At 44.6% G+C, this 26,446-nt stretch overlaps 1 protein-coding gene across 1 annotated transcript in view; it reads right to left on the bottom strand.

Annotated features, from left to right (window-relative positions):
• PKD1 (polycystin 1, transient receptor potential channel interacting) overlaps positions 1-26,446 on the bottom strand; it is a 408,256-nt gene that overhangs the window by 19,402 nt on the left and 362,408 nt on the right. Inside the window, exons 33-41 of the mRNA XM_085629406.1 lie at positions 23,073-23,278; positions 21,418-21,493; positions 19,467-19,585; positions 15,715-15,917; positions 14,243-14,437; positions 6,341-6,480; positions 3,573-3,700; positions 2,599-2,770; positions 1,020-1,145 (exon numbers count right to left, since the gene is read on the bottom strand). Of these exons, the coding sequence (XP_085485532.1) occupies positions 1,020-1,145; positions 2,599-2,770; positions 3,573-3,700; positions 6,341-6,480; positions 14,243-14,437; positions 15,715-15,917; positions 19,467-19,585; positions 21,418-21,493; positions 23,073-23,278 (1,365 nt within the window). The remainder of the gene's footprint in view (positions 1-1,019; positions 1,146-2,598; positions 2,771-3,572; positions 3,701-6,340; positions 6,481-14,242; positions 14,438-15,714; positions 15,918-19,466; positions 19,586-21,417; positions 21,494-23,072; positions 23,279-26,446) is intronic.

Raw genomic sequence — 26,446 nt, forward strand, 5'->3', positions numbered from 1 at the left:
GGGGCACTTCTAAGGTGCCCTCTGGGTGCATGTCACAATAAATCTTGTACTGGCAACAGTACAGATTTATTAAGACAAGGTGTTTGATAACAAACACCAGAGATTTCAGTAAAGCCATAATGTAGCTGGGAAACTCCCAATGACCAGTGCCCAGTACACATACTTAAGACAGCTTACGATCTAGTAATTGAACTAGATAGCACCGGGGCATATCAGCTCATGCAGATATGCCCTCACATGTAATATAATGCACCCTGCCTTAGGGCTACAAGGCACTCTCTTGCCTAAGGAGGACACTGCAAAGCTCAGAAGAGGCATCATATACCCCCAACTCTTAAAGGAGAACGCTGCATTGTTCGGGGACAGTCGGATGGGAGACTGGCTCAGATGAGTAATAGTAAGCATATCTTACATGTTTGGCACCTACTTAGCATGAGTTGTAGGGCCTACCCCAAAAAACGGGGAACTGAGCCTCATTCCATGATTGGATGTGTGTGGTTCTCTGGTTGTGTGAGGCAGAAAAGTTGTAAGACTGGTATTATATGAATGGAGGGAAACGGCATGAGGAAAGAACCGTAGATCTTTTTTAGGTGGTGGTTTATCAAATACAGTACAGACAATAAATGCTACAAAGAGAATGATAGTTTAATGCTTACTTACAGGTGTTACCTCCAAATAATAATTATACTCATTTTATCTACCTGACATCAATAAAAATATTAGTAAGTCTCTCTGACTAAAACCGGACATATGGGTTTCACACAGTTCTTTGCAGCGGGCACTCAAATCACTGAGCTCTCTTAAACGCAACGTATTCACCATCGACATATGTCCTGGTCATAAGCACTGGTGCAAATTCAGCCATATTTATCAAAGCACTACCCGGTGCTCAAAGGTGACCTGACAGGTCATAAGATTATCAGATTTATGGATATACCTAGGGTTTGCGGGCAATGCCGATCCTGCACTTACATAGTGAAGCTCCGTGACCATAGGTTACTCAGGGCTTCTGTACTTACTGGTTATTTATCCAGTGCTGCTGCTGCAGACTCTCCAGGATAACTTTGCTCTCCTCAAAACTGGACCCCAGCTCCTGGATATATCCACTGCTGTCGTAGAGCGACAGATACCCCCAGTACCACACCCTGGTGAAAAAGACGCAAACAAGTTAGTAGGCTATATATTAAGATGATGGTCTCAATTTGCAACAATAAGGAAAGAGAAGGAGGACACAAATTTCACTAATGTGGCATGCTACCTACAACAAAAACTGAAATGAAAGACTTATTTTCATCAAAACACTAACAACAGACAAAGAGATGTCTCTCAACACCCCACCAACAAGAACATGGTCTATTTCCATGACCCGCACCCAAAGATAAAGACATAGATCAACTACGTCAGTGTTTGACAGCGTGGGATCCCCAGTATAAATTGGAGGGGCTCCCAGACCAGCAAACCTGTGGTTGCCGACTTGCCTCAGCCCATTTATAGATGGAGGAACCACCAAGTTTCTGGCAGTGGAGCCACAATTGGCGGACTGTAGGCCCATCCAGCCATGGGTCAATGTACATTCAAAGACCTGGCATAGCAGCGCCTATTGACATCCGTTTTCCCTGTTCAAGGCAGCCGGGAAGTAACTGATGGCCTGAATAAGAAACAATACAAGTTTCCTAAAAAGGAAAATAATTGCCAAGAAGGGTCAAAACAACATTGTGCCTGATCTGTGAATTTATTGGATTTCTGTGTAACCGATGTAGTGGGGTATGCAGTATGCACAGAGGTCTATGAACTCCCTGCTAGGTAGGCAGGGAACTCATAACAATGGGGCAGTCTTCTGTCAGAGTAGCAGAGGCCATGCCCTAATGGGCTGCCTTTTGAGGTCCAAATGAACACCAAAGTTTTAAAAACTCCACCAAAAGGCAGGAGAATGCGGTACAATCCACAAACTAAAGAAAAGGGCAAAGGATTGAGCATTCTCCCCAAAATACTTCCCAGAAGAAAAGGCTTGCGGCTAAATACATAACCAATGGCTAAAAGAGACGATCCCTTAGCCAATAAGCCAAAAGACATGTTTCCAAGTAGCTACATTTTATTAAAATGAGGGAATCATACTCTATGTACCCTTTAGCTACAAAAATGACAGGCTCCTCAATCCCCCCCCCCTCCCCCACACCCCACTGGAAAGAGGTGTATTACTCTGTTTGCAACCCATGTTAAAGAGACATGCTGTCATTTGATCCACCAACCATCAAACAGAAAAATCATGCCAAATTCCACTGCTGGACAGATGCACACAAAACTGAGAGAGGGGCAGTGAATGAGAGAGAACAAATATATGCCCTGCAGTACATTACTGGGAGAGAGAAATGGCCCTTCAGAATCCAGAAGTGATTAATATTCCCAGGATCTCATCCTCAGAATGGATAGAGACCTATTTCCCAGCAGAAGTGCCTCACAAAGGCACCTTGAATGCCCTTCATGAACTTTGCTGTAAGGGCCTCTGGCATTCTCAGTGGTCAAACCTCATCTGGGAAGGAAACAAATTCTTTAAACACTTTTCTAAGAACCATAACTTCACAGTGAGAAGATTCTTACCCCGTTAGGTCTGGAGGGGAATATGCCCACGAGCTTAAGAAGTTTCCAGCTCTCGCTTCCCAGCCAGGACCATAAGTCTCAGTATCAAACCGCTCCGATTTGCGTGAACATTTATGGTTCGATGCTGACAAAGGTGCCTCACTCTGGAGAGCGCCAACAGTGCGCTGACACTCTGAATTGAAACAAAGAGAGAAAAGTCAAAGATGAAAATAAACGATTGTCACTCTGTCAAACTATCAAATTACTAATATCCGTCCTAGGTCTGTGGTCCTGGGAAGGGTTCTAGCCTAGATCAGTGTTCCTCCAATCTGGTGTCCGTACAATGTCACCTTGTTATATTTGAATCCTATCATGGGCACAGACAAATTAATTATAGAGTTCATCATTATGACACAGGAATCTTGACAATGTTCATATTCCTTGTTGGGGCAACACTTAATCTACTCCCAAGTCCGAAGAAGCAACAGTGTATGACAACACAAGGACATTGAAGTAACGAATGAAAAATGGATGCATTTTATCTTGGATTGATTAAATGGCTGTTGTACATTGAACTAACTAAAAAAGGAAAGTGGTTTATTTTATCTTGGATTAATTAAATGCCTGTTGTAGATTAAAATAACAAAAGGAAAATTGATGCATTTTAACCTGGATGGATTAAATAACCAAATAACCCTTTTGATATCAATTTTGGATTAATAGTGCTCGATTGGGACAAATTATTCACTACTTACATACACTACTGGAGAGTTTGGCCTGTAAGGATGTTCATCACTAGCACTGGGCCAAACCTTAATTTCCTCAATTTGATTAGGTATCCATCATACTTAACATAATACTCTTTTTCTTAAACAGTACCATTAGATTGTGTAGAGCGTTAGATGCCATCCCTGGACTATGGTCTCCATGTTACCGATCTCGAGGCTATTATGGCTGAGCAGAGCAATACCTTAGCAACACCCAAGATAGCCTACCTTTCTTCAAGCGGACTTGACGCAGACGTACAGCTCCCAGCAAGGGGCTGAAGGGCTCCCGACCCGAGTGATTGTTGTAGAGACCAGGTAGCAACACCTGCGAGATCCAGGCCCAGAATTCATCAGACCTGCAACCATGTATAAAAGGAAAAACAGGAGATCAGTTTTAAATCAGATAGATAAAGAAAAGTTCTTGGTTATGTGAAACATTGATTTCACATTTGAAATATGCAGCACATAAAATATCTTTACATTTTTACACTACCATTCATCACATTTTCTATTTAAATGCATACCAGCTGTTGAATGTGATTTTATGATTGTTTTTTTATCTCATAGTTCTGTATATAACACCAGACACTATATTGCTAAGATTGCAACACATGATATGTACGAATGGCACACAGATTCCTAGATTCCTAGACATTAACAGTATAATCGTTTTTAGCTGTAGTCCTAATTCCAAAACCTTTAAATACAGGTTTCAGCTTCATAACCCCTTTGATAAACAATAACAGACTGAGTACAAGTAGTGTGATAGTGGAATGTTATTTATTACACCTGATAAATAATAATACACTGCGGAACGTTATTTCTCGGACACAATAAATAACTCCAATTATAAGCTGCGTCTGGCAAAAACGGGCGTAATGTGGATTTTCCTGGTCTTTTTCTATGGTAAATATCAGCAGGTTGGGCCTTCTGATATTTAGATAGAGAAAATTGTGGGAGATGGTGTTTTTTGACAAATTCCCAATTGCAATAGATGTGGTAACAGGAAGTACCAAATACATCACTTCTAATCAGGGCCATAGAAGTAAGCAATGTGGGTTGAGCTCAAGGTCAGACCATCAAATAAATAGGGTCTGTGTTTTTTTAATTATGCTTTAAAAAATTTCTACGAACATATTAAAGAGAATTAGTCAGAATCGAACATCATATCTTTCTTTCCTAACTTTGATTGCCGAAAGCTACACATTATTCTCCTAATTCAGTTTTCAGAGTCTTACAATGATTTTCACTGCTCTATTTGAAGTAATACATTATCAGCCTTCTAGCCTGAACATAGGTACATATTTGATGCTTTTACAGACGTTTTGGCACCCTGCCACGCCACCTGCTTGTTGTACCTTAGGCAGAAACCTCGAATTGCCTTGTCCTGGAGCTAGCTCTGTGCATGTTTGTTTTTTAATAACAAAAAGTAAATTGTCTTAAGCAACCCTAAATACTGCTATATTTACCGGGTCATACCAGATGTCATCGTCAGGTGCATAACTCAATGGACCTTCTAGCACATATTCTTCAGTGCACAGATTTTCAATATACAAGTTAAGCTATTACCCTAAGAAGACACTAAAATATCCACCAGGTGGTGTTTAGTCATAGAAAGATGGATAAGAACTGGGTGAAATGATCCCTGACATAGAATGACAATCTGATGACTGGTCAAAAGTTTACTATTAACATTAAATTATCCAGGTTCACAGAATGCCAACTGTTGACAAACTACCAAATACCTAGGCGGTTCCAGAGACCAAGACTTTACAAGTTGCAAATGCTGGATTTCAATCTCTAGATACACAAGAGGATTGTTCCTCTCTTGTCGTCCCATATAGGACTCCGGAGGTCAGAACTTCTGTTATGTAAAAAATAGATTACAACAATTGACTATTTTGCCCTGCAGAGAACAAGCTTAGAGGCTGCAGAATGTGGCCATTCAGATGCAAACACTTAGCACTAACGGCATCCCTCCTTATTTTGGCAAGCCTACACCAACCACCCGTGGAAAAGCAACTTCAAGGCTTTGAGTTAATCAGAGAGCATGCCTAGATATGGGTCTAATAATCCAGCAGAATAACAGCATAAATAGTCCTCTAAGAAGTTGCCTATGCGTGGCTCAAGATCCAATACTACAGAATCCTTGTGTCAGATCCTAAAATCTGAATTGGAGTAAGGGTGGTTTATTTTTCAGGTCATACTCCGATTTTATAGAATGAACGCCCAAGTGAATCGGGACAAATTCAGGATAACCGCAATTTCTAACAAAAAAGCTAAAGGCGACTTCGACATGTAAATTCTGTTTAACAAAAGAAAAGGCAATAATTTTTCACAAATTGGGACTGGACATTCTTTTGAATTTTCAACGGCTGGCGAGAGTCGATAATCACCTATGATGACATCAACAAGGGACACCATACTCCTTTACTAAGATGTTGGAACTGGTATGAGATCAGGGCAGCGACAAAAGTTCCCTTTGCATGCATCAGGCATAGTAAGTGAAAGCTTTCCCTTCGCACTCAATTATCTAACACTTATGGCTTGCTATGGACTGGAGAGGTCATCTTTACAAGACAGGTTACCTCTTTGTGACCCCTGCCTTTCCCATTTCCTGGGCATATAAACCCTACCAGCCAGGCTGATGGTTTCCTGAGATGAACGTTCACCACTGCCAAACGCAATGATCTGAATGTCAAATGGCAGATGTGTTTTAAAGCACTATACAGAAAAAACATATTTTTTGCTGTTGTTATAAATTGTCAGGCCTGAAAGACATACCAAAAGACTCACTTACTAGCAGAAAGACTCAACGATCCCACAGGTCACATCTCACACCTAGAGATTATAGATTTTTCTTAAACGTATTCTGTTTCAAAACTCTCACAACACTTATGAGTTACGAGACCATCTGCTTTCCCTTAAACTGCTAATCCAGGACTGGGAAAATATCCCAGATCGTCAAAAGTTACATCTTCACCATCAACATTTACCTCTTTATGCGGAGAAACTTCTCGCTTCCCAGTTCTTGCTTGGTGGAGGTCTGCAAGAGAAAGACATTGCTGTGCCTGGGAGCGTCTCCATAGTTAGTCAGCAGGACTACAAGGAAGAACAGCATGTATACCAGGAACTTCTGCAGAGGGAAGATAGAGGGGAAAGCAATAGGTCAAATAAACACTTCCAAACTATCCTTGACCATGGAGGGTCTATATGCTATCATCTGTTATTTGTTATCCCCTGTACAGCACCCCATTATACAATACAAACATTTTGAGAATCGCCAAGAATTACTTATTAGAAGCAGCCACTTTTTCAGCTCATAGTTTCTGGTGCTACTGAGCTTGCTGTTGGGACTGGACAACCATTCGGCTTCAAATGGTTTTGCTTTGAAGACATTTAGGGGCTTTTTTATGAACTTGCCACGCAGTGCAGCGGAGCAAGTCGCTTCGGTGTTCTGCACTACGTGACAAGGAAAGGGCAGGAATTTAACGCAATACTGTGCATTCCTGCCTTTTCCTCTGCACCGGTACCCTTTAAGCAGCCTCGTGCCAATGCAGGCACCCTTACGCCATGGTGCAAGGGTGCCAGGCATTTTCTCCTTTCAATGTGTGCTGCAAAATGCAGCACACGTAGAAAGAGGAAGTAACAAGGAGAGATAAAGATATTTCTCCTATTTATGCCTCTCCTGGGAAGGCCTATCTTTTTGGCGCATTCCCAGGTTTACCAGTTCTGGTAAATCTGGGAATGTGTTAAAAACCATGGGAGTTGTTTGGGAACACCCATGCAACGCCCATGGAACATCTCCCTGGGGCAGAGTAATGCAACGCAGCAATTTGCGCTGCGCTGCGCTGCGCTGCGTTGCCTTACTCCAGATTTATGGAGCCACTCAAGGTCACACAAATTGGCCTTGTGTGGCTTCATAAATCTGACTTAAGGTTTGTGTTGTTCTTGCATAACGTTGTGTGGTGCGAGAGTGATGCAAACCAGCTTGTAAATAGGCCTCTTTGTTTCATGTGGTGGCCCAAATACATTAACCACCAATTTTGACTACCACTTATGGGCACAATGAATAGTAAAAGATATTTTACATTACAATAAAAAAAACACTTCAGTCGGGAAGTTCCAGAAACAAAACTACAGCCAAGTTTTTTTTATGTAAATCAAAGTCAAGAACCTTGTTTCATGAATTACACTGGTGAAGGAGGGTGGCCAACAATTTTATTTTGAGTAACAATTGCAGGTTGGGTACAATGTTGAAGCTCTACTCAAACAACTGCAAATAAAAATGTTTAGACAAACACTTACTCAATGACTTTAAACTTATGAAAATTACCCTCACTGTGAACAACTGTGTAATCACGCCGACTGATTTTTGCGTCAAACTAGAATGGCTGATTAATGTAAGAAGAGTGCAATGGAGACTCGTACATATCTTCGTAGTGGTGATATCAGCATTGTAATGTTAGGTAAAGGGAAGTTCAATCAGTTTATCTTTTTAGAAGATCTGATTTTGTAAACAGCATGGCCTGCGTGCATTTCATAGTGGCGAGCAGCACATGGTTACTAGATACAATACAAATCTAAGAGGGTCAATCCCCGTTTATAAACCACAGAGTTAAAAATACAAGATAAACAACCAACATTCATTACAAAACCTGACATCACTGTTAACAGTCAGTTAGGAGGCCAAGGTATACGTACAGTCAATGTTATTTTCTACACTAGGCCCAAAAAGGATCCTGTGCTGGATCAATAGTTATGCCAGCTCTTCTTATATAGGCAGACACAAACTGAATTGATGCTTGAGATTCGAACAAAAGGTTCTTTTGTTACATAACTCAACAGTGCTTATTGAACCAAAGGATGAAATGTTGTGCAGGACCTATTGTTTTCAAAACTGGGGCCATCAAATTACATGCAGATATCCTGAGTGGTCCGTCTGCTCACTGACATACCTGCAATTGTGCTGTTGCTTTGTTTTGTCCTAATAGCTGCACAGTGGGTTTTTTTGGCGGGTGGAACAGTACTGCAAAATAGATTGCACTGAGGCGAGCCCTTCTAAATATTCTAAATATATGTTTTGTTTTGTTCAACAGGTTCTTTTTAGAGAGCGAGAGGAGATGGGAGGCCCAATGGATGCGCGCTGTCATCTCCTCCGTCAAATGGTGGTGAAGCGGCAGACATTGATGGTGGACAAAGCACCTGATTTAGGGTGCTGCATAAGACACCCATGTCATGTCAGTTCGCAGAACGGGGAGGCTGGGTGGGTCGGTGAGGAATCCAACTAACTAATGTTTCTTGCAGATACATCGTTACCGAAGGTAAGTAACTTGTTCATCTGAAAGAAACACGTTAGTTAGATTCCTCACCTTAGAAGAGATACCCAAGCAATACCAACCCCGGTGGTGGGTCTGCGAACCAGGATCACACCAGAAAGTCCTGGAGGACAGAACGGCCAAAGAAGCCGTCCCTCCGGACTTGGCTGTCTAGGCAATAATGCCTGGCAAACGTGTGTAGCGAAGCCCACGTCGCCGCCTGACAGATGTCCTGCAAAGGGACTCCCCGTCCCAAAGCAGTAGTAGCCGCTGTGGCCTGAGTAGAATGGGCTCGCAGCCCAACAGGAGGGTCCTTTTTTGCCAAGGAATAACAGAGTTTTATACACAAAACGACCCACCGGGAGATGGTCCGTTTGTGCACAGCAGAACCGCTGACATTGCGCGTTCTCGTCGGTGGCGAATAGATCTAACCAAGGCTCTCCCCACTGCTGAAAGAGACCTTGCGCCACTTCTGAGTTCAGACGCCATTCGTGATCCATCATGCACCGGTGGCTGAGTTTGTCTGCTCTGGCGTTCAGAGAGCCTGGCAGATGTTGAACCACCAGGGTGACGCCCTGGTGTTCCAGCCATGTCCAGAGGCGCAGAGCCTCCTGACAAAGGGTCCACGACCCCACCCCGCCCTGTTTGTTGCAATACCACATGGCGGTGGTGTTGTCCCTGAACACCTGCACGACACTTCCCCGGACAGAGGGAAGGAAGGCTTTCAGTGCAAGTCGGATCGCTGTCAGCTCCAACAAGTTGATGTGGAGGCGAGACTCCGCCGGAGACCAGAGGCCTCTGATCTCCGCCTCTCCCATATGGCCACCCCATCCCAGGAGGGACGCATCCGTCACTATGACATGCTCCGGTAGGGGTAGGGAGAGGCTCTTGCCCATGACCCAAACGCGGTCCGTGAGCCACCACTGCAACTGCCGTGCAGTGCCCTCCGAGATCAAGACATGGTCGGACAGGTTGCCGTGATGCTGGGCCCACTGAAACTTCAGGTCCCACTGCAGAGCCCGCATGCGCCGCCTGGCGTGATGCACTTGTAGGATGCAGGAGGCCATTATCCCCAGAAGCCGCAACACTAGCCTAACCGAAACCCAGGAGAGAGGCCGAAAGATGGGAATCAGGGCCTGTATATCCCGGACCCGCTGTTCCGGTGGATAAACCCGGAACTGCGGCGAATCGAGAACCGCTCCGATGAAGAGGAGCTTCTGAGAGGGGCTCAGGTGTGACTTCGGCACGTTGATGGAAAACCCCAGCAAATGCAGGAGATCCGCCGTAGTCTGGAGGTGGGAGACGACTGCCTGGGGCGAGCCCGCCTTCAACAACCAGCCGTCGAGATAGGGGAAGACTGGAACCCCAGATCTGCGCAGATGAGCTGCGACCACCGCCATCACTTTCGTGAACACCCGAGGGGCACTGGTAAGGCCGAAGGGGAGCACGGTGAACTGAAAGTGCTCCTGACCCACCGTGAACCGCAGGTAACGCCGGTGGGCTGGCAGGATGGGGATGTGGAAATATGCGTCCTGCAAGTCCAACGCTACCATCCAGTCTCCAGGGTCTAGGGCAGCTAGAACCTGAGCCAAAGTCAACATTTTGAACCGTTCCTTCCGGAGGAAGGCATTGACGTTCCTGAGGTCCAAGATAGGGCGTAGGCCCCCTTTGCCCTTCTTGGGAACCAGAAAGTAGTGGGAATAACAACCACGACCTACTTCTGGGCTCGGAACGCGCTCAACGGCCTCTTTGGCCAAGAGGGTCGAAACTTCCTCTTGCAGAAGATTCAAATGATCCTCCGAGATACGGTGGTGCTGCGGTAGCATGGCTGGAGGGGTCGTCTCGAAGGGGAGGGAGTAGCCCCTTCGAGACGATTTGCAGCACCCACCTGTCCGAGGTGATGGTACGCCAGTGGAGCAGGTGATGGCGAACTCTGCCTCCCACTGGCGAGGAATGGGCCTGAAAGCCCTGACTAGGAAGGCTTTGAGGCGGATGCTGCCGGGGTGGATGTGGACTGACCGCGTTGTCCTCCAGTACCGCGTCGGCGGAAACCACGTCCGCGTGCAGGTTGGTTCTGCGGCCGGTGGCTAGGAGGACGCGAGGAGGTGCCCCTTCCTTGGCCACGAAAGGAGCGAAAAGCGGAAGTTTGTGGCCGCGGGGCTGAGAGGCCCAAGGACTTGGCCGTAGCCCGGGAGTCCTTGAAGTGAGCCAGCGCACTGTCCGCTTTCTCACCAAAAAGGCAAGTGCCATCAAAAGGCATGTCCATGAGAGTGCTCTGGACATCCCCTGAAAAGGACGTGGACCGCAGCCAGGCGTGACGTCGAAGCGCCACCGTGGTAGAAATCGCCCTACCCAGCGAGTCCGTAGTGTCAAGTCCACATCGGATTGCATGGCGCGCTGCATCTCTCCCATCGGCCAGAGCTTGGGAAAGTCGTGCCTGGGCCTCCTCCGGGCACAGGGGCAGCACGTCCTCCACCGCATCCCACAGAGAGTGGGAAAAACGGTCCACGAGACAGGTGGTGTTCAAAGACCGCAGGCCCAAACTGAGCGAGGAGAACAGCTTCTTACCGAACTGTTCCAGTCTCTTGGAATCCCGGTCCGGAGGAGTGGACGGGAAGGAGGATTGGGAGGTAGAGGCCTGGATAACCAGACTCTCGGGGGTGGGGTGTTGGGACAGAAAACTGGGGTCGCCCGGAGCAGGGCGGTGGCGCCTGGCAACGTTCCTATCCACAGGAGGGACTGTGGAGGGCTTGGACCGGGTGCCCTGCAGAACGTCAATGAGGGCCTCATTGAATTGCAGCAGAGGCTCAGTGGAGCTTGCTGCAGACTGAAGCACCTCAGTGAGGATGTTAGTCCTCACGGCCACGGCAGGCAGCTCAAGCCCAAGGGCTACGGCCGCCTTGCGCAGCACCACAGAAAAAGCTGCACCCTCCTCCGAAGCCACAGTCGGAGGAGAGATGAATCCAGTGTCCGGTGAGGTATCCAGACCACTGGCCTCCCCCAGTTCATCTGCCCAGTCCTGCGAAAGTTGGCCCTGAATGGCCAGAGGGTCCACGGACCCCTCCCAGTCGCCCCCGTCATCCGATTCCTGGTAAACAGGAGGAATGATTGGAGCCGGACGATAGACAAAATGTGTCTCTAGCGGCGTCGGATGCGGCGTCGAGCGGCGCCGCACCGGCGTCGGGTCCGGACAGGGGCTGAACCGGGGAACGACGTCGACCGGAGTCGGCGTCGGAGACGGCACCGGTGTCGACGCCGGCGGAGGAGGCGTGACGAGGTCGACCGGCGTCGACGGGGGCCCAGGCCTGGGCCCCTCGGGGACCTGCGGCGTCGGGCCGGAGCCTCCAACAGCACCGGGACCGGAGTCGCTGGCGCGCAAGGTCGCCCAGTCGAGTCCGCGGGGCCCGAAGGCGCGCCAGCGGGTGTCGACGGCGGGGCCAGGCTCCTCATGGCCGAGAGGAAGGCACTGACCTCTGCCGGCGTTGCGTCAGTCCCAGAGACCGGCGGGTATGGGGACGTGCGCGGCGCCTGCGGCGCCGACGGAGCCGCGGGGGTGGGACCACCCTGACCCTCGGCCGAGTCGCGCGACCGGCGAGGGGAGTCCGAAGAGCGGTGTCGCCTCTTGGACTTCTTGGATCGCTTCGACTTACCCGAAGACTTTGAGCCAGACGAGCGATGATGTCGACTGCGGCTCCGCGACTGATCCTTGGACCTCCTCCTGGACCGGGATCGAGAGGGGCGCGGAGCCGAGTGGCGAAGCTCGAGAAGCTTACGGGACCGCTCCTGCCTAGCCTTCGAGGTCAGGGCCATACAATCGGAGCACGACTCCGCGTCGTGGTCGGGCCCCAAACAGTACAGGCACCGGCGGTGATGATCGGTCACTGACATCAGTCGGTGACAGTCGTCGCAGGCCTTGAAACCAGGCATCCTACCGGCACCAGAGTCAAGAAAGTGACTAAAAAGAGTCAAAATATTTAGTCAAAAAATGACTAAAAGTGGTAGCTCTCCCGGATCGGCGCTTAATGGCGCGGAAAAAAGAAGAACTGACGTCAGCGCGCGGGGGCGGTGTCTAAGTACTCCGAGGACGTCATTCCGGCGCACTACGCCAACGACGGACGCGGAGCCGCAGACGACGCCTAGCGACGCGCAAGGGGTATTGCTACAAAAATCTTCCGGATCCAGTCTGACGCCTGGGGATATTCTAAGGTGAGGAATCTAACTAACGTGTTTCTTTCAGATAATGTAACCTGAACATGGATATATTTTCAGGGTCCACAATGGTACAGTGACGGCGGTGGTAGCGAGTAGCGGAACCATGAGAGCAGTGCTATAGTGACACACAGCGCAGGAGAGTCAAGAGGGGAAGTCACTGGCAGAAGTCAGGAGGAACCACTACCCAAAGGGGCAGATTCAGCAGCTGCCACAGAGTTGTTCTCCCCCGGGATGGCTTCTACCTTGCTGGCAGGGTCCGCCCAGAGAGGAATAATTAAATATAGCCGCTGCAAAAGTGTCAAAGGGAAAATGAGATGTCTTTTCCGAAATGTGCGCTGAATACGTTACCTCTGCCACATGCTTGAGGCACTGGTTTGACTAACTACACTGGGTCACAAAACTATCCATAACGGCAAACTACGTGTGTTAATTTTCTAATTTCTTCTTTTTAATTTTTCACGGAGGAAACATCACCCCTGAAATTAGGAGAAGTCTATGTCAGCCTGCCTTCCCAATCACCCTTTCTCTGTAACACGACTAAAATATAGTATCTTTAGACTTTTTTTTAAATATTGAAATAATATATTTCAACAAGTATAAAATGAAATGCGGCACTCTCTGTCTGCATCCTGCATACCGAAAGGAGATAAAAATCAAAACTCTAGTTTGAACCTCAAATCATCTGAAGAGTTCAAGCAGATTTAGTTCATCCAGGAGTATTTTATCAAGGACACAAAGGCATAGGCTAAGATACACAGCCTTCCACTCTGAGGAAATCACATGAAGTGGATAGCAAAATCTTATGTCCTTTTGTAATGGCAAAATTAATTAAAAATAACGTAAAGATTTCACAGAAATTGATAAAATACTGCTGTAAGACATGCAACAGGTCCTTTAAATTCGCGATTGAAGGAATAAATGAAATCCCTATATTAGCTACCATTCTGTCAAACGGTTGGACATCAGTTACTTCATGATTACGGAAGAAGGACCTTGGTGCACATAGGCATCTGCAACTCTGCTCCTGCAGGTGCTAAATACTCAGGAAACAGAAAACTCATCCGGATGCTAAAGGAGATCTCTAAGTAAACTGACTTGTAGCATCACATTGCCTGTAGTTAGGATTCCAAACAGGGCAAACAGCAGTGAGTGTGAAGTATCATGCAGGCCCTGAAGGCATGAAAATACCTCATTTGTTGCACCAGAAATCTAACGTACAACAACTCAACATATCACAGAAAGTAACTAATGCCATGTCTTATATATGCCATCTATACATATACTATAACATGTTGTCTTACTTCCTATATTAGACACACAATGGCACATAACATAAAGTACAACACACATACTCATATCTCTGCATACCTTCAGCATCTTGTGCAGACGTTTCACCTTCTTGGCCTCCTCCTTGGCTTGAAAAAGGGCAAATCCTTGTGGGGGGCGGACCTTGTTGATCTTCTCAGACACGTGCTGCACCAGTGGGCTCTCCACCAGCGTGTCATCCTCCTCGGGGTGGAGGCGCTTCGCAACCAAAGCAAAGTAAAGAGCTTCAAACAGGACCTGGAAAACAGAAGTGAAGTTACCACTTGTGGTGCAGCTTGTTGCCCATGATACATCCCCACACATGTGCACGCGGCCGAGAGGACCATCCAGTGCAGGTCCCCTGAATGCTACCATCCTTTTATGTCTCAAGTGATCCGATCCGGATATATCTTTTGAATCCCAGAAAAGTAGACTTTCCCTTCAATACATCCAAGGTCAATAAACTGGGCACAATTAAATTAGATAGCAGGAAACGACTACTATTCACGATGGTTAAAGACAGCAGAGAAGTGGTATGAAACGATATTTAAAAAACAAGTTATTAGTATTATCGCGATCTCTACTACATGAAGATATAAAATTTCTGCCACACTGCTACAGCCCGTTCTGTGTGGCTAGAATATGTTGGTCCTGCAGCCACTCCCTGACCAAGGGCATTTTGATTTATGGAATCTACAAAACTTCTCACTCTAAAACCATTTGGTAAAACATGAGAAACATGATTCAATTTCTAAAGAACAGAAAAAATTGAAAAAAAGATGTTAGGTAAAAAGCCATATGCGGTAAATTTATAGACTTGCAGGAATCATTTACTTATATGTTCTTAGAAAATTGATGAAAGGAGACAAATTGAATATTCTCTCCCTGGGTTAGAGTGACCATGCCGGACAGAGGTAAAACTTGATAAATTGTGGGGACAGGGAACAGTGTAGGGAAAAGCCTCAGTCCAACTAGCCCTAAAGGAAAGGCACACATTACATTTATCAGCACATACACCACTTGATCAGCTGCAGTAGAGAAATATTACTCTAGAGGCATACTTTCCCAGACCCTGAATTATTGGAATATTTTATGAGCATCTCCTCAGTGTAAAACCTAGAGCACCATACAGAATATAATTGTAATTTATGTTTGGAAAAAATTACAATTTGGAATAATAATTAAAAAAAATGTTCTTGGAGAGAATCGGCCAAGCCATTCTAGGCAGCATCAGGTTTGCTACGCTCTCTCTGCACTATATGCATCTAAAATTAAAACAAACATTTCTCAAGGATGCTTTTAGTGATCAGTTCAGCCTATCTTGCCACCTTGGGCTCCATGACTAAACTGACTCCTGACAGTAAGAGGAGAGTCCCACGATCACATGTGAGGAGAAACAGATCCTGCAATCAGCGAGAACCGCACTAGTTAAAATAACCTTATAAAGCGCCAGCATCACTTGTTACTCATGCTGGTACCCTAATATGAATCTACCTGGGTTATTCCTTTAGCTCAGTTCCCAAGTGTTGCCTTACCTTTACTGGTTCCAAGAGAAGGAACGATGAAAGGAAACTGAATATCCCAGAGATAAGCCACATCAGCCCGACGCTGGAGGGGAAGCCCACCCCGATCCAGATGGAGACCCCAATGCAGGCAGCAAAGAGAAGAAAGCTCAGAGTGTGTGCTAGGTGCGTGCACCAGGATGGAAAAAGGCGCTTCCGTAACGCATCACTGAGAACTGCGGAAGGAAAATAAATGAGTTTAGTGTGAGACTTTATGCACTTGCATTTTAATCATCCTAAAGGAACATATGTTTAGCACCGATACATGCCATTATCTCATAAGCACTGCCTTAATGATAAAGACAATAGCGAACATTGCTGACAGATAGTTGTAGAGTTGAAACAAGAAACTATGGGTCTGATGTATCAAAGGGTTTTGGCCGTTGTCTATCTGTGGGGGAATATGCTGCTGTATAAGGGTCTAAGGGCCGTATGTATGAACACATTTTCCCATAGACACAGACTGGGTAAAACACTTTGATACATCTGGCCCTAAATCCATTAAATGTACATACTTGTAATTAGGCCTGGGCTCATCGCACCACTAGATAGGGGAATCCAGTCCAATGTTCAGGATAATGACAATACATATGTATGAAGCCAGTTTACATATGGTGAAGTTCATTCAAGAGGATATGCATACTTGATGGTCAAACAGGTCTAAAGTTTACTATTTGGTGATTCAGAGACACCTCCCTACTTGTAATTGTCTGGATCTGGGTGCATTTGTAGAGGGGATCCTGACGAAGGCACAGAGATACTGGTGAATGTCCATACATTTTGTGAAAAGAAAGACCATAAAAATTCCTTCCAGATCTTGAGATCAATCCTTGGAATAACACTTGTCTATGCATTCAGCAATGTTTTGATATTTGCATACAAGCTTGCAACTTTAAGATGTTTCTCAGCTTAAATTTTAGAAAAATATCTGATTCGAATGAGGTATTTGGCGAGGTGTCTCCTGATGATAAATAACATTTTGAATGATACCCTACTCTACTCCAGTACATCCCCGAGGTTACCCAGGTACATAAATGGCAGATAACACAGGCAGGATGTAGAATGTGTGCATACATGATTACACAGCACTGAATAGTTACACAATCATACATAAAGCATTGGGACTAAAACTTGTTATTTTCAGGAACAGATCTTCGGTCACAGTGGCATTTATAGAGAGGCATACAGTGATATTGAAAATGGGCCTCAGCCTTATCTTGCCCCGGCTGCTGGTGACGGTCCCACCTGACCATTAGTGGGAGTGCCGAAGCCCCTCTTGGCTCTTGTATTCACACCGTATAGCTTCAGTGCATCATAAGAGCTGTCGACAAGGCCACCAAAATAGCACTACTAACATCACCCACAACAAACATCAGCGACAAACCTAGAGGATGTGTGCAGGAGGAGCACAGCAATTGAAATAATGCATCTGGCGATTTTCTTCTTTAGGAGATGACCAATGGTTGCACTGTTTGCCTATGTAAACATATGAAGGCTAATAGAGATAGAGCAGCTGTTGGATAGTACCATAAAAATTGTAGGCCGAGTGATCCTAAATAGATTACAGGACTGGGCGGAGGAACAGGCAGTGCTAAGTGATTTGCAATATGGGTTCCGTAAAAAATTAGGAACAATAGAGCAGGGCCTTAATCTCAACATCTTAATGAATAAATACATTAAAGCCAAAAATGGTCCAATATACCTTGCTTTCGTTGACTTGTCATCAGCGTTTGATTGCATCATACACAATAAATTATGGCACATACTCGAGGAGATGGGTGTGGAGGTGGATTTGATCTCCTTTTTAAGGCAGTTATATCATGGGGCCAAGGCGCAGGTTCGTTATGGGATAAAGGGGGAATGCACTAGACACTTTAAAGTGAGGCGTGGTGTGAGACAAGGCTGCGTCCTTGCTCCATTTCTTTTTACGCTATATATAAATAGTTTGGAAAAGGTTTTAATGCAGGAGTGCAGGGACCTACCACTAGTTGCTAAGCGACCCATCCCTGCATTATTATACGCAGACGATGCGGTCTTAATGGCTCGTACGTCACAAGGATTACAAAGGGTTGTAGATAGTTTTGCAAATTTTATGTCAGAGAGGGGCTTAACCATTAATTCATCCAAGACACTTATAATGAATTGTGGGACTAGATGCATAAAGCCCCAGACCATTTTTATTGATAAAAAACGGATCGAATGTACTAAAACATTTTCCTACCTCGGCATCCTTTTCGAACGTAAGGGTTCCTGGCTGGAGGCAGTCCGAACTAGAAGGCTACTATTTATAAGAACCCTTTCTGCCCTTTCCAACTTTAGTAGGAAAATGGGCAGACGACCAACGGTGGCACTACTAAATATATACAAAGCTAAATGTGTTACTGTAGCCACATATGGAGCGGGTGTTTGGGGATACATGGATGTATATCCCATCCAGGTAGTCGAGAATATTTTTTTAAGGTTTCTATTAATGGTTCCAAATAGCACTTCCTCTTTTATTTGCCACACAGAATTAGGGCTGACATATTTGGAAGACACCATAAAGATTCAACCGATTCTGCTGTGGCATAGAGTCTGGACAATGGAGGAATTGAAACTTAATCGCTTGATTATCACTGATTGTATGGGTCTTGGAGTGAAACAAGTTAAATGGTTGCTTTATGTTAAAACATTCCTATATAATCTGGGTCACCAAGAATTTTACGATGATCCTACCACTATGCTCAGGATATCTAGGAAGGACCTTAAGAAAGAGTCCTTAGGTTTTCTTAATGACCAGAGGCTCTGTATAGAAATGAACAAAAAAACGGTCCAGGCGCATAACCTTATTTTAACATCTTTTAAATTGCAACCATACCTAGACCTGACAGTATCTGACTATGAAAAATTTCTTTTAACTCGTTTTCGTTTAGGCATTTTACATAGATTAACTAGCTTCCCTACAGCTAATGATTGGTCAAATGTACTGTGTAAATGTCCTTGTGATGATACGTCAGGTCAATCGACCATTCATGTGGTATTCTTTTGTAAATTTTATTCAGCGCAGAGGAATTTATGGATTATTCCTCTGTTAAAACTACTTGGTTTGAGGCAATGTCGTCCAGCCCTTATAGTCCTTCAACAGTTGGAGACACCTTATGTAATGGCCTCTATAACAACCTTTTTAAAAAATGTTTTTAGGTGCAGGAAATCGATCCAAATGTAATATGTATTGATATAATGTGTTTTTTCTCTTTTTAATTGGACAACTGTTTTAACTAGCATGTAAATATATGACTTTTAAGAAGTGTTGTACTGTAATTTTGAGATGTAATGTTTTGCACTACTTTGATCCAACTCTGCACATTTAAGCACTAGCACTTTCCCCCTCAAAGACAAATGTATTGCTCCCGGGACAAACCTTATACCCTATATCGCATTTTGTGTCAACATGGTACTTTATGACTACCCTATTTTATCTTTTTATAATTTTTAACGTATCCTCATGTATTATTGATATATTTGCACATGTGTAAATATTCTGTGAGTGTATTCTTTTATGGTGAGATTTTTCACACCGAATAAAGATTATTTGAATTTGAATTTGATAGAGCAGCTGTTTTTGAAGCAACCTGCAGCAATGAGAGCTGAGAATGTGGTGGCCATATAGGTAGCAAGAAACAGTAGTCTAAGGCACCGGTGAGGGTGGTTGAACCATTGTTTTGGTGGCATGTTGACTGAGTTACCTGTTCTTGTTGACTTGGCGGAACGTGACACCTCTCTGGCTGTTGACTTTAAGCTCTGCCCTTTCTCGTTCAATTTCTGCATTGCGATGGTTTCCGTCTTGTCAGTAAACACCCCAGCCCTGGAAGGGAAAACAGTACACGTTAGCTCATGGTATGGCTAGGAGCACAGGTATACATCATTGCAGTGAGTTGTCAGCAACAGTTTCCTCACACCTCAATTGGGGAATATTGGGCGGAAGTGGAGTTTCTCCAAGTTTTATGTTTTTATTTGTGCCGATTTGCAGTGAGGGTTTTGCTGCTAGTGGAAAGGCTTGCTGTTTTCATTCTGTGATGTTATATTAGAACATTTGGATGTGGTAATAGCACTTTTGGAAATGCAATGCTAACACATAACTGTAAACCATATAAATATATTTAGTTATTATAAATCTGGAGAAATGCAATCTGATTTTATGTAGTATCAGTTTCACTGAATCGAATTTCATTCTCTGGCGTGCTTTCTTGGAGCGTTCTCTGTCATCTGAACACATGTAGATAGTTATGAATAGCTGGTGGTAGGGGTGTGCTCACCAGTCCTATGAAGGGCTGCAGCCACACTCGCCAGTCAGGCTAAATCAATTTTGATTTAAATCAAATTGAAGTTTATCCAAGAATTAAATCATAGTTAATGCAAAAACTGAATCATCAAACTTTCATTACTTCATTAACATGATTTTTGTTTTTTAGGTTTGAAGCACTTGTATTGTTTCATTGGCATCAATAAATATATATTCCTTTATGAAATACCAATGTAACTCAACCCTTCATCCTGCAAAAGGGCAGAGAGACAGAACATAATAATGAGCACTGGTATTAAGGCATGAGAAACAGTGGAAGTCCCCCAACAGGCAGGTTTTCTCCCTCTTTTTGTTAGCCACATAGATCAGCTATGGTCCACACTGAAGGTCTAAGACAGTAAATAATTTGTTCCATTGGCAGCCCTGCAGTCACGAATCTCACTGTTGAATATGGCTACACAGGTGCCCATATCCAATCACTTCTGTCTTATCTTCCTCTGCATACATCCCCTACCAGCCTAGCGAAGGGGGTCGCTATATTGTTACAAAATGAATAGACCAAGTCTCGATTCCCGTAACCCTTGACTAGTCTATACTTTGACTCAAATATTTAGCAAAATATACATAATTTTACGTACCACTTTTATACCATGTTTACTTGACTATGTTTTCATTTTTCTATAGTGTTTTGGGTTTGGCAATAAGGTCCAATTAAACAAAATATATGAAAAAGTTAAGGATCAACTCACATAAGACTGCTCTAATGTGTGACTTTTAGGGATCTCAGAAAGAATCCTGGGATATTTCCCCCCCCAAAATAAAACAGTTAGTCCTAGTTGTCCAGGAGTACACATTGTGTAAAATTGTCAACAGGTGAAACAATCTGCATTCAGAAATTCGATACAAACAAACTTTTGCCCAATTACATTTTTTTTGCTTCTTCATTGGAAACATATGTTCCCTGTAAAGTTACCTTTTCCTCAACATCCCTGATAAATATGGGCATGCTCCCTTTCCATTGGTGCCGGCTTTCTTATGCCATGGGCAGGAGCCAATTTCCTGCAAAGCTACCTGCAAGCCGAATGTGAATACCTACAAATATATATGATTGTGGGTGTTCACCTACTTATTCAGTTAGGATCAGGCAGAAATGGCCACAAAACCAGCCTATAATCCTACATTTGCAACTGCAAAAACAAAAATCTACTGAACTTACAAATATTTCTCTATTCACACAAATCTTTGAATAAGTGCAAGGAACTTCTTTGTGCAAAAGGACTATTTTGCGCACTTAACCTGAAACTACATGTGCAATTACCAAAATGACTGGTCCTAGAAAAAGCCACTGTCAATTTATTTAAGCATCTATCAACCAACATAAGATGTTTACTTACAATCCAGTCAGCAGGTGCGTCTCCGTGCGCGTGTAAAGCCCCAGCTCATGGGGAGGTGATAAAGCGCTTGCTGCATCTGTAAAGCAATTGAATTATTAGAGGAACAGTTCAGCTTTAAGTGGCAACTCCAGAATAAATAATAGTATGAGGAATACATAGAAATCCAGGGGAACACAAATAACGGGTGCTGATCGAGGACCAGTGTGTACATGTACATTTAAGATGCAAGCTATGCTAAAAGATTTCTCTACAATGTAGTCACAGCAAAAGTTTTTATTGACTATCAGACCATTGGAATGTTGAGTGCTCCATTGAAGACAATGGAGTGCTCCGGGCTACTAATGGCTGGTAGAAGCCCGAAGCATCAACATTCCAATGTTTGTTCACAGCTGTTGCTGTGAACAAAGGCCTCATGGAGCCCGAGGGGATTTCAACCCCTCGGGCTCCGTGAGGTCTTTGTTTTACAAATTAGAAAATTCTGCCTTCTAAGGACGGAATTTTCTAATAGCCTTATAGCCCTCTGTAGCGGGCTATAACGGTCATTACAGACCTTCTCCCTTGTCAAAGGCCATCACCTTCGGCTCAGGGCTATAACACAGGAGCGGGCCTTTAATGGTCGGTATAGCCTGCTACAGTGGGCTATTAGGCTATATTAGAGCATTGGAATGTTGGGAGCTCCACTGAAGACAATGGAGAGCTCCGGACTGCTAACGGCTGGTAAAAGCTCGGAGCTGCAACATTCCAATGTTTGTTGGACACAGGCATTGCTGTGAGCAAAGGCCTCTGTGAGCTCGAGGGGATTTAAATCCCCTCGGGCTCACAGAGGCCTTGTTTTATTTGTTAGAAACTTTTTGCCTCTAGCGGCGGGATGTTCTAATAGCCTTATAGCTCGCCGTAGCTCGGCTTTACCGGCCATTAAAGGCCTGCTCCCTTGCTAAAGTCCCTTGCACGCTACAGCGGGCTATAAGGGTATAGAATACAAACAGACTAAGGGGGAATGGGATGCATGCTTGTGAATAGTCTAAGCCACTGGAAATCACTCTGGGTAGGCCATAGTTTTTCCTTCACTGTAGACAAATCAGTACCGACCCACATCCTCATGGGAATTGTTCATTCAGGACCGCCAGAATAAAGCTCCTCCAGAAAGGAATACAAGCAACGCAGACCGGTTTCAGCCGTGCGAGTGAGGAATAAATTGGATCTTGTGGCACAGTGCGCAAGGTAACCACATCTGGGCATACCCTTGCATACGTAGTGTATTATATCAAAGACACAAAAGATGATTGGAGGAGTGCTTGCAAATAGTCTAAACCACTGGCAATCACTCTGGGTTGCATTCCAAGCCTTTGTTTTTCACCCACTTCCTTATTCAAGACAGAATCCTGCCATATGCAAATTGGGACGGGCCCTGCTCCTGCTAGGAAAAGTCCATCCTGAACAGCCAGCCGAAGCTCCCTCCGCTATGGAACACACGCATCCCCAGTCCAGTTTCAGCCTAGTTAGGCTCAGTTAGCTAGGGACCAATGTCTGGGCATACCCTTGGCCACTTAGGGAATTACATCAAACACACAAAAGGAAAACGTTTTCATTTGAAACCAATATTCCTTGCAAGAGGAAATCCATTAAGGCTGCTTTTTGTGAACTTCTGCTCTTACCTGAAGCCGACAAGAATCTGCTTTGAGCCTGGGTGACTGCAAACGAAACACTATCCTCCTCCATGCTGGGGACAGGGGCATCGATTCCAAGATGACGGCTGGCTCGCCCCCTCTTCAGTCTCTGAATGGTACTGCCCATGATGGAGGGATCGCTGAGCAGGTCGGGCCAGTTGAGCAGCCCCTCGTTTGAAGGCCACCTAATTAAACTGCAACACAAACAAAACAATGAGTCCCTTCCATAACATCTCGAAGATCACAACTTCATCTTCTAATGCCCACAGTAGAATAAATGGGGGGCTCAAATGGTCACTGGAGGTCACTCTAGTTTCAGTGCTGGGTTGAGAGGGTCACCAGAGGGCTTAAAGAGAGAATAAGTTACAGAACGTATTCAACCCAAAATAAATGTCTCAGTATTGAGAGGTTTCTCAATTCCAAGTAAATGTACATGAATGTTATGAAATATGTTAGATCTGCGATGATTATCAGAATACTCTGGGGCATTTTTGCAAGGGGTTAATGCCACCCGAATTCACTTTTTCTGAAATTATGGTGGCATTAAGTCCTTCGCCTTAATTACAAGGTGGCGTTAAGCCATTTAATGTGGCTTAACACCGCCTTGTAAATAATGTCCATACTCAAGCAGCACTTAGAGTGAAAGGGACGTGCAATGGGGGTTGCTGTGAGCATTCTGCCACAACATCCATTGCTTTTTGATGCTGCCCCATATTTGCAAGGTATGGGGCAGCGTCAGCATTATGGCCATGGAATACCTTGTCTTAAGCAGGTGATACAAGGAGATATTTTGCTCTTTCCATGTGTGCTGCATTCTGCAGCACACATGGAAACATCAAATCGCCTGTAAAGATTGTGTATGTGCAGAAAGGTGACCCTTCCTGCACATAAACAACCACCCCTGCAGCGCACTAGGCAGCTTCTTTAGTAGCAGCGCTAGGGGAAACGCAGGGGTGTGCCACATTCTTGTAAATACGGCGCATCCCTGTGTTTTGAAACGGATGGAGTGCCGTGTTACCAATTTTGGTGTAACACTGCGCTCCGCTAGTTTCTAGTAAATATGCCCCTCTGTATCATGGAAAGAAGTGGTAGGTACATAGGTGTCTGACTATAAGTTTATAGTGAAGACTTCACCAGAGCTAAGATGATCACGGAAGAAGATGAACCCCGGTTTCTGCCATCATCCCCATCCCCATAACCAAGGACAAGACAAAGGTTCTGTGGCAAGAGAGAATGCCAACAAGTTTAAGTTTAAGGGATTTATAAAGTGCTTGGCTACCCGCAGGCATCCCAGCGCTACCGAGAAGAGCAAACAAGGTGTGAGGTCTTAATGGAACAGCCAAGTTTTGAGTTGTTTTCTGAAACACTGTTCTTGGTTAGCCTTAGTTTAGGTCCATGCTATTCCAGAGTTTAGGGCTAGGTGTTAAAAGGATCTTCCACCCCATCTTGCTCACCTTATTTTTGGTGTGTTCCTCAGGAAGCTGGCTCCTGACGCAAGGCATCTGTGGGGAGAGTACTGGGAGACCAAGGCTTGTAGCATAGTTGGGCCTCTCCCGTGTATGGCCTTGTGGGCCAGGCAGAAGGCCTTTAATTTAACCCTGGCCTGGATTGGTAACCAGTGAAGCTTCTTCAAAGATGATCTTACTGATTGATGTCTGGGGATTTTGTGAAGCAGTATGGATGCTGCGTTCTGCACCACCTGTAACCTATCTGTGACATATTTGGGGGAGCCGAGGTGCAAAGAGTTGCCGTAGTCCAGACGTGAGACTACCAGAGCCTGTACAACCGTTTTTTTCGATTTTTCTGGGATTAAGCTCAGGATTTTTTAGATCATACGAAGGATGCTGAAGCAGATCTCCAAGAGTTTTTTGGTCTGAATTTCTATAGTTAGGTTTTGGTCTCAACACATCCCCAAGTTCTTTATGGAAGTTTTAGGAGTGGGCGGGAGTCCCCAGTTTACCAGCCAGTTAATCTCAGACCGTGGGCCTGATCCATTATCTAGGAACATGAGCTCCATTTTATCCCCGTTCAATTTAAGGCTACAGTTGGCCATCCAGGCTCCTATTTTTTGCAGGCATGGAACTAGTTGCAGATGGTTGGATTTGTGAGTTTCTGCTACCGAGACCACCACTGGTGAAACAAAGACTGGTAATGATTTGTCTGATACCCATGTACATATATTCCATTTTAGACGTTTTTATTGAAATACAGTGGACGCTCCTTCACTTGATGTTTTGTCCTGATGATGACCCTCCATTTATCTATAGGTTGAAACGCTATCGACGCCAAAAGTGTGGCTCTAACCAATGAGGACACAATTTGTTTTGTTGTGTATTTTTGTTTTGTTTTGATATCTGCTTTTGTATTTCTTCCTTAGCCACAACTTGTCTGTTTACACCTGTTATTGTTTACATTTGTAACCCTTTATGTTTAACTGTATGAGCGCCATCGCTATTGCACATATATCTTTGATACGTTTTGTTTCATAATATTAAAAAATTATTTTTTGAAAATCAAGAAAAATTATTTATACATGGGTATGGTTGTTTTATTAGTTGGGTAGCACTTTTTTCTTTTCTCATTTAGGGATCACTCTTCCCCAATTTTTTTTCTCGAAAAATTGTCCTTATTCTTAGTGGTGTACTTGAACCATTGTTTGGACTGTAGTGTTAACTACCCCTGGTTCAGGTTCTAGGGTTGCTCCTGTTTGTAACCACAACCCAGTTCAATTTAAGGCAACAGTTGGCCATCCAGGTTCCTATTTTTCCAGGCATGGAACTAGTTGCAGATGGTTGGATTTGGGAGTTTCTGTCACCGAGACCACCACTGGTGTCATCCGCGTGTGAAACAAAGACTGGTAATGATTTAATAGCTCAGAACAACAAGACAAACAGGTAGCAGGGTGCCACACTCCTCCCTCGTTTCATTAGAACACAGGGAATAAAGACACAACAACACAAGCTGGTAAAACATTCTAAAAGGCTCACAACCAGATGGCATGTTGTTCTTCCCAACTACACAACATAAGATTTAAAAGCTACACCAAGAAAAGCAAACCATAAGGAACTCCACACCTATAAACACTAAAGACATCTTGAAACCAAGGCACACAGGTGCATACATATGGGATAACAACACAAGAACCATGCCACTAAGGCAGGCATGACTCCAATATACAGTCACCCAACTCTCATACATGCATCCATGCAAACCACAAACCCACATGCTCTCTCATATACTCACACAAACAAAACACATGATGCACCAAATCTTGAGATTTTGTCTACCCACCTTAATACAAAACCACACTTTTAAAAACAGGAATGACTGCGTGTCTACAGTACACCAACCTGGGTACCTAA

Source organism: Triturus cristatus, chromosome 10 (assembly GCF_964204655.1).
Source record: "Triturus cristatus chromosome 10, aTriCri1.1, whole genome shotgun sequence".
NCBI lineage: Eukaryota > Metazoa > Chordata > Amphibia > Caudata > Salamandridae > Triturus > Triturus cristatus.